Source organism: Mytilus trossulus, chromosome 9 (assembly GCF_036588685.1).
Source record: "Mytilus trossulus isolate FHL-02 chromosome 9, PNRI_Mtr1.1.1.hap1, whole genome shotgun sequence".
In the NCBI taxonomy this organism is placed as follows: Eukaryota; Metazoa; Mollusca; class Bivalvia; order Mytilida; family Mytilidae; genus Mytilus; species Mytilus trossulus.
The window spans coordinates 81998222-82007607 of record NC_086381.1 but is presented as its reverse complement, the minus strand read 5'-3'; the positions used below and the strand labels follow the sequence as shown (position 1 = coordinate 82007607).

Here is a 9386-nt window from a genome sequence, read left to right as displayed (position 1 = left end):
TACACAGTTATATCGTAGTGCGATGATTTCTTTTAGACAATAAATGGAAATTAAAAAAAAACCACCTGCGCTTTCTCAATAATATTTTTAGTGTTATGTACTACTTTTGGGACAAATTATATCAAAATTACAGAAAACTTCATCAGCTCTAACGCAAAATATGGACAATTTTATGTTAAGGGGGTCTTAAAATCTTTTGACAGCTTCCGAAGTGCTAATTTTTAACCTTTTTCAACTGGACCAAATACTTCTTTACTCTAAAATTCATTACCCAATTTTGTTTACAGTGTCATTTTATCCCTTGACTTGCTATATGAGGCATAACACATGGAGAAATACATTTGGAAGGGGTATAAACAAAATTGGCAAGTAACATATATTGGCCACACTTCATTCGTGGACAACGAAAACCAAGGGAAGATAACTCTGTACTCTGACCAGTTGATAGATATTATTGATTATATAATTGGTCTAGTCAAAGTACAAGGGAGACATTTTAAATATCATTTCAATTAGAGTTATCTTATTGTATTTCTACATGAACACTGGCCAAGTGGATTTCATACAGAGCTCCAGTTAAAAATTTAACAATTAAGAGTTTTTAATCATCATTTTAAATGTAATTGAGTGAAATATTTCGTCCTTATGCGTTTATAGTTCCAAGTTCAACCCTCAGACAAATGATTTAAAGATTCATATTAGGACTCGGTTCTACCATTTGTTATTTCTTGACCCATATTGTTTCGGTTACATTAACGTTAATGTAAGTTACTAATTGTTACTATTGCTTTTTGTACTCACTTTTAATGACGAAAGTATCTTTCTTAAATTACAAATATAACAATAAATTAATGAATTACGCAAAAAAAAATCATAAGATAGGGTAAATAACTTTCTTGGCAGTGGCTTATAAGGGTTGGAAAGGCATAGTTTCAATAAATAATTGGGTTCTCCTTCGAATGAATTAGATTTTAAACACAAAGGAAAATTGAATTTGGTTTTCTTAATAACTGCATGTTTTAATTGCATAATAATGCAACAAACAAAGCTGATTATGAGCTCTATAGATAGGTTTATCTTACCGGTAATCACAATAATAATTTGTTTTCATTTATCAGTGGCATTTTCTTCTTAACATTATGATCATTTCAAACTTTTTTTTATAACATATGTCTTTTTAACTTATCAATACAGTATAACAGTGTACTCATCGTGTAACAGGTAGCAACTTGCACTATTTGCATCAGATTTCAAGCATACCGTTACAACAGAGCTAAAAATATTCTAAGCATAGTTTTACTAACTATCTAATTTTATTTTATATTCTCAACCAAAACACATGTTTGGCAAACTTTCTTCTTTCGCCATCTTGGATTGTAAAAAACAGAGAATCTAAGGTCCATATTTTTTATCAAGTTAGCAAACTTTGATGCAGGAATGCAGAAATTTAATTTTAATTTTCATTTAAAAGAACCAATTTATAAGAATATAACTTAGAAATATTAATATTTTTACAAGTGTAGATTAATATTGGTTGTTTTTTAATATTTTCAAATTGGCATTTTAAGGGGAGGTAACTCTATAACAGTGCATTTTCTGAAGGACTCTACATGAAATTTTCCTATTTTGTCTTTTAGCCGGAAAAAACGTACGGTGACCCTACCTTTTCTTTTGATATTCTCAAAGCATTGTCTGAAAGCAATCTTTTCCTAATTTATTTTACAATTCTATCATTTTGTTTAGTTTCTATTCACAAAATGGTGTTTTTTCCTGTATAATCCATACAAAATTTTTGAAATTGTCACAACCTGTAGCTTGAGAAAATGCACGGTGACCTATCCTTTTTATAATATTTTTCATCATGTATTAATAGATACTACATTTTGACAAAGTATGAACAAATTCTATCATTTTTATTTTAGACTCCCATACCACCTTAAGGGTGTACTAAGGTGATCTAAGGTCAAATCAGATAAATCAAGAATTCAAAATCTGGAAGAGTATTACATGTAGTTAAGAATCAAAATAGGCTAAAAATATTGATAGGTCATGGAGTTCCTTTTCCAGATATTTGATTTGACTTTTACGTTATAGTTCAATTGGTATTATTTGGGTTTCAAATCAAAAGAAAGAAAATCAAGAATCTGCTTAAATTTTGTCAAATAACCTTTTTATGATCTATTTATTCTTATTTTGAAAAAAAAAATAGGTGTTATGGGGCAAAATATTTTACCTAAATCATTGTATTGTATGGGAAAAAACCAACGAGTCCGAACATTTGACACTTATTACAAAACTTCACCTGAGGACATCCTCAAATTAAAGAAAGGAAATCAATGTGAGACTGGCAGGACTGTCAAATTAGGTAACATGCAACACCTGATCAGTGACACGGGCATGAAACATAGCAGATACACAATAAATTGTAAATCAGAAACAAAGAAACAACACTTCATCAGCATCTCATAAGGAACATTTTTGACATGTTTAGTTTCATTCCAAGTAGTGGTTCTCTAAAAGAAGAAATTTATATGTATTTCTCGTAGGGTCCTAATTGTTAAACTAAGTCCCCCATTTGTGGCCATCTTGGATAATAGAATTTATGTAATATACATAAATTCGGTTATTCTAGTGGAAAGTTTTAATATCGTCCGTTGCAGTGCTTTCCTTTATAAATGCATATATAGTCGATAAGCTGTATAGTGGTGACGTCAATTTGACGTTAGCGTTCTTTTCAACTTTGAGCTGCAAGTGAACAAACGTGTAATTACAATACAGAGAGAAGTATTTTGAAAATATCAAGTTGAATTACTATAGTGGATATTAAAGTTGGTATTTTATATATGTATAATAGGCAAAGAGATATAATGGATAATACAAAAAATTGTTTTAATTAAAAAATTGTAAAATAGTTAGAAATTGTTGAATTTCGAAACGGCGTGGCCGCCACGTGGTGCCGAATATGAAATAAAGAAAAAATATTTAATCACAATACGACTTAAGTTAAAGAAATGATATTTTTGTGGTGACTTTATATTTGGTGAATATTTCACCCAGTGATTCTGCTGCGGAAGTAATTATTTCGTAGAACACGACATACTATCAACGATAATACATCGTTTGAACGGCTACAGCTTTAAGATATATTGTCATTGATTAAAGACTTTTTGTTACACACACAAACAAAACGAATAAATTTGAAATAAGTAAATAAATAAAATTAATAAAAATAAATTAATAAATAAATATAATTGTGAGTTTCAGTATGTTGAGAAGAGGTACCAGGAAGCGTACAGCATCAGCGAGAGCTGGAGTAAGAAGGACCCCGGTGGTGTCGAAGGGAGTTTCGTCACGGGCGTCAGTACAATCATCTATGACGGTTACAAGGCCTGAGGCTATCTATACTACTTCTGGACATGACGGCGCTGCCATACCAACAACTGCAACATTATCAACGACAAGAATGTTGATGCCAACATTTTCCAGCAATCAGGACAACTCCGTCCACATTCCGGACATGTTATCATGGCAACCAAGACCAGCAATAGACCCCCAGCCAACTGTTGATAACACACAGTTTGTGTCACAAACAGGTAATGTGACCAATAATGATTATGTACAAATTCCCAATAGAATTGAAAGTGTTCATGAGAACCTAGGCATAAATGTAACACAGTCAATTAAAGAAAAAATATTGAAAGGGGAATTCATAGATTTAGCTTGTCTATTAAATAATTCAGTCAACACGGGTTCTGACAAACAAAAGTTGACATGGGCTCAAGGGGAATTCATTTTACAACCCATTTCTCAACAATCAAAAATTACAAATATTGAAAAGTGGACAGATGCTTTCATCATTTTTATTTATATTTATTGTGCTGTGCACGTAAACCGATTTAAGGAATTGTTAAAATACATGCACACAATACGCCTTGGGGCTCAAAGAAACCAAGGTATGGGTTGGAAAAATTACGATGAGCAATATAGACTAAGAAAAGCTCATGAACCATCCAGTTTATGGAGTAATATAGACAATGAGCTTTGGTTGTTATATATGCAACCAGTGAATACTATCTCAAATGTGTCCTTAAATGTATCTAATAGTAATATTCAAGACAGTAGTGGTCATGGGAACAAATGCTATAGTTATAACTATGAGGGAAGCTGTTGGAAAACACCTTGCTTTTATAGCCATTTGTGTTTAAGGTGTAATGGTTCACATCCAATTATAAACTGTCAAAGACAACTGGGAAATGTGAGACCACATGTTGGTAATACACAATATAACACAGGCTCTCAGTTTCAGTTTCGGGCACCCGGGGCTCAGTATAGAGCAGGGCCCCAGTTTCAATTTCGCCCAAGGAGCGCCGAGTCAAGAGTCAGATTTTCCCCAAGAAATGCCACACAGTTCACACAAGCAAGATCTAGACCAAATATCAGAACTATGGCGACTTGGTAGAACCCCTATTAAGATTGGTGTTTTGAAAAATATGCTGAGGGCATATCCGCATGCAGGTGTAGCAAAAGAATTATATGAAGGATTTTTATGTGGTTTTCGTTTGAAATATTCAGGTCCGAGAATTTCTTTTATTTCCAAAAATTTACAGTCGGCAAATTGTCATAAAGTTGAAACGTTGGATAAGTTAGATCAGGAGGTAAAAGCGGGTAGGATGGCTGGTCCTTTTTTAGAAAAGCCGATTTCTACTCTTAGGACTTCTCCTATCGGTCTAGTACCAAAAGAGAAAGGTTGGAGGTTAATATCTCATTTATCATATCCGGAAGGTTCCGGGGTCAACGATTTTATTGATCGCGATGAATGTTCCGTTCAATATGCATCTTTTGATGAAGTTATACAAATGGTCAGCTCACTCGGAAAGTCTGCATTGATTGGGGTACGGGACATAAAGTCCGCTTTTCGTTTGCTGCCAGTGCACCCATCAGATTTTGAATTGTTAGGGATTTATTTTGATGAAAAGTTCTTTGTAAATAAAAGTATGGCTATGGGATGTTCAATTTCATGTAATTTATTCAATAAGTTTTCGACCTTTTTACACTGGTTAGTAGTTGAACGGAGTGGAGTGAAATCACTTGTGCATTATTTGGATGATTTTTTATTTGGAGGCCCTGAGGATACACCTGTATGTCAAATGATGCTAGACATTTTTTCAGATATTTGTGAGGAACTAGGTGTTCCGATTGCTTCGGAAAAATCAGTTGGACCTGTAACATCTTTGAAATTTTTAGGATTGGTCATTGACACTGTTGAAATGGTTGTCAGAATACCACAAGACAAATTGTTAAAGCTAAAGTCTTTACTTGAACCGATTTTGTTGAATAAAAAGATTACACACAAGGACTTAGAATCAGTAGTGGGTTTGATGGCTTTCTGTTCAAGGGCGATTACTTCGTCTAGGGCTTTCCTTCGCAGGTTTTATGATGTCATAGGGTCTATAAAAAATAAAAAGCCTTTTTATTCAATTAGAATAAATAATGATCTCAGAGAAGATGCAAAAATTTGGCTGATTTTTCTGGAACATTTTAACGGAGATTGTTATCTATCAGAAAACACTTGGATAACAAATGAAACGTTGCATTTGTACACTGACAGCTGTGGTAACTCTGATTTAGGTTGTGGTGCATATTTTGATGGTAAATGGGCACAATATAAATGGCCGGAAGCATGGTCAAATATGCCAATCATGAGGGACATTACTTTTTTAGAGTTAGTTCCAATTGTTTTAGCTATGTTTATATGGGCTTCAAATTTCCAAAATCGAAAGATTTTATTTCGAATTGACAATATGGCATTAGTTAGCATTATCAATAAAAGAACTGCCAAGTCGAAGCGTGTGATGGCATTTATTCGCCCCCTTGTTCTTTTTACAATGCAGCACAATATTCAGTTTAAAGCACAACATATTGATGGTTGTAAAAATGAAATTGCAGACTCGATTTCTCGTTTTCAGTTGAAGAGATTCCGGGAACTAGCACCCGGGGCCGAGTCGGTTCCAGAAAACAACCCAGAAGAGTTCAGAGATTTGATATTGAGTTTGAAACAAACAGATTAATTAATTGTTCGCTTGCTCCTAATACAATTCAAGCTTATCAACGAGCTTTAAATGCTTTGGCTAAATTTAGGGATAGTTTTGATTTAGATCATAGTTTTCCAATACCATTGAACCACATTACTCAGTTCATTGCATACATGTCTTGCTTGGACATGGCTCCATCTACGGTGAAATGTTATATTTCAGCCATCAGTTTTTATAATAAGATTAATAATTACGAAGATATGTCTCAATTATTTGTTGTAAGGAAAATGATTGATGGAATGGCAAGGTCAAAGTTAAAGAGACCTGACAGTAGATTACCTATTACTATAGATCTGTTAAAAAATATTATAAAGATTTTACCCGCATTTTGTAGCTCCAGATATGAAGCTGTCTTATTTTCTAGTGCTTTTTCAATGGGATTTTTTGCATTTCTGCGAGTTGGTGAAATGACAACTGCATGTGACAGGGAAGGGTCTAATCATGCCATTAAAATTGAAAATGTGGAGGTTACTAATCATAATATAAAAATATACTTGGCGTCTTCAAAAACAGACCAGCTAGGTCGAGGGACTTCAATTTTTGTGGCCCGACAATCAGATGTTGGAATTTGTCCGGTAAAATTACTGCAAGAATATTTAAAGATTCGACCTCGAATTAGTGGTCAATTATATTGCCACTTTAATGGCTCTCCAATGACTCGATATCAGTTTTCAGGAATTCTAAAACAAGCCCTGGGGTATATTGGTTTTGATCAATCAAAGTATGGGACGCACTCATTTAGAATCGGTAGTGCTACTTCAGCAACTATGCTTGGTTTTTCTGACGAGCAAATTAAAGTAATGGGTCGTTGGAGTTCTGATACTTTCAAAAGTTATATACGAATACCACAATTTTGAATAAATTTCGTTGAATTTGATGGTCAATTTAGTATATTTCATGTCAATACATACATGTATTAAATTGTAGGCCAAGAAGTGTCAGTATGGATAGTAGGCTCATCTTTGATAAGAAATGCATTTGTACACGCAAGAAGTAGAACAGGTGGTGTAAATTTAGGTCTCCATAGAATAGGAGTCAAAATTTGGTGGCAAGGGTATGGTGGCATGGGTTTAAAAGATTTGGAATCGACAATAAAAAGACTGATGAAATATGAAAAAGCGCCGAAATATCTTGTCCTTCATATTGCTGGAAATGATTTGGGGAAGACAAAATTAGGATTTTTAAGGAATGAAATCAAGGCCACCTTGGAGAAGGTACAAAGTTATCTACCGAATAGTTCGATTGTATGGTCTCAGATTTTACCCAGAACAAATTGGCGTCATTCAAAAAGTCAGGATAGCATGATGGCATGCAGAATAAGAATAAATAGTGCCATTGCTTCATTCGTGTTAAAGAATGGGGGACATTATATAAAGTATCCAGATATTCTTCCTAATAGTACTTTTTTAAAGGAAGATGGTGTTCATTTGACTGATCTAGGAAATGACATATTTCTAAATAATTTGCAAGGTGCGCTTGAAATGTTTATTTGTTCTGGTTCTTATACATATCCAGATACATTTGGTACTAGTATGTGTATATCTTAAATAATTTTAAAACAGTATTGGCCACAGTCCTATCGCAGCTTCATCCCCACTTTAGTGGCGGTTGATCCGGTACGGTTGAGTTTGACTATACCGTACCTAATCAATTTGGCAACTTCGCTGCGTGTGATAAACTACAGTTACAGTTGTCTATATTTTAGTGACATTAAAAGTACATTTTGTGGATCGCTGTATCCCAGGATCCAACAGCTAAGTTAGTTGATCGCTGTATCCCAGGATCATACATCTATCTATCTATATATATCTATCTAGTATCTGTAGGTTGCCAGAGGTAACCAAAAAATGATCTATACATCTATGAATCTATCTAGTTGAACAATTTATATCGTTGAATCTATATGTGTACATATTTAAATTTGTGTTAATAATAAAAAGCTGTGGTCAATACTGCCAATAAATCTTAGTTTTACAAGCCATCTCGAATAATAGAATTTATGTAATATACATAAATTCGGTTATTCTAGTGGAAAGTTTTAATATCGTCCGTTGCAGTGCTTTCCTTTATAAATGCATATATAGTCGATAAGCTGTATAGTGGTGACGTCAATTTGACGTTAGCGTTCTTTTCAACTTTGAGCTGCAAGTGAACAAACGTGTAATTACAATACAGAGAGAAGTATTTTGAAAATACCCACCCTCCCTCCACCATATATAGTTAAATCATGTAGTTTTGTTTGGGTACTGCTCTTTTGTTCTTTTTATTTTCAGGTACATGTATATACGAGTAGTTAGAGTTCCAGTATGAAAAATTCTCCTCCATTGATGATTTGCCATGTGATGTCAAAAATTGCAGTAGTCAGTTAGATGTTGGTTGTATAGAAACATTTGATCGTTAAAAAGTGAAAAATGTGTTGGCAACTTCGCTGCGTGTGATAAACTACAGTTACAGTTGTCTATATTTTAGTGACATTAAAAGTACATTTTGTGGATCGCTGTATCCCAGGATCCAACAGCTAAGTTAGTTGATCGCTGTATCCCAGGATCATACATCTATCTATCTATATATATCTATCTAGTATCTGTAGGTTGCCAGAGGTAACCAAAAAATGATCTATACATCTATGAATCTATCTAGTTGAACAATTTATATCGTTGAATCTATATGTGTACATATTTAAATTTGTGTTAATAATAAAAAGCTGTGGTCAATACTGCCAATAAATCTTAGTTTTACAAGCCATCTCGAATAATGGATCAGCTACAAGGTAACAACACTTGGTAAGCACCTCATAGGAATATGTATGCTATGTTTGGTTTCATTCCATTCAGTGCTTCTCTAAAAGTAGACATTTGTATGCATTTCCCATAAGGTTCTATGTTAAACTAAGTCCTCCGCTGGCAGCCATCTTGGATGATGGATAGACTACAATGTAACAGCACTTGGTCATCACCTCATTGGGAACATTCATGCCATGTTTGGTTCTATTCTATTCAGTGGTTCTCTTAAAGAAGACATTTGTATATATTTCCTAGTTGAGTCCTATCTTTAACTTAGTCAACCGCTAATGACCATCTTGGATGTTGGATAGACTACAAAGTAACAACACATGATTATCACCTCAAAAGGTACATTCATACCATGTTTGGTTCCATTCCATTCAGTGGTTCTCAAGAACGCTGATAATGACGGTCAACTACAATGCCGGATGCTAAGTGATGAGAATAGCTCACTTTGTCGTGTGGGCCAGGTGAGCTTAAAAAGGAATAACTTTTAATCTAAAAGTCACTT

At 33.9% G+C, this 9386-nt stretch overlaps 2 protein-coding genes across 3 annotated transcripts; both read left to right on the top strand.

Annotated features, from left to right (window-relative positions):
- The first annotated feature begins 2605 nt into the window (after nt 1–2605).
- LOC134683461 (uncharacterized) lies at nt 2606–5940 on the top strand. Of its 2 annotated transcripts, none has more exons than XM_063542778.1 (2): nt 2606–2828; nt 3265–5940. In XM_063542778.1, the coding sequence occupies exon 2, from the start codon at nt 3266–3268 to the stop codon at nt 4457–4459; it is 1194 nt and encodes a 397-aa protein (XP_063398848.1). In that variant the 5' UTR covers nt 2606–2828; nt 3265; the 3' UTR covers nt 4460–5940. The 2 variants fall into 2 exon arrangements, with proteins under 2 accessions (XP_063398848.1, XP_063398849.1); XM_063542779.1 differs by having other exon boundaries at nt 3259–5940.
- LOC134683462 (uncharacterized) lies at nt 5940–8836 on the top strand. The gene has a single exon (XM_063542780.1). It carries the CDS (start codon nt 6206–6208, stop codon nt 6947–6949), a length of 744 nt encoding a protein of 247 aa, XP_063398850.1. The 5' UTR covers nt 5940–6205; the 3' UTR covers nt 6950–8836.
- Nucleotides 8837–9386: the final 550 nt, after the last annotated feature.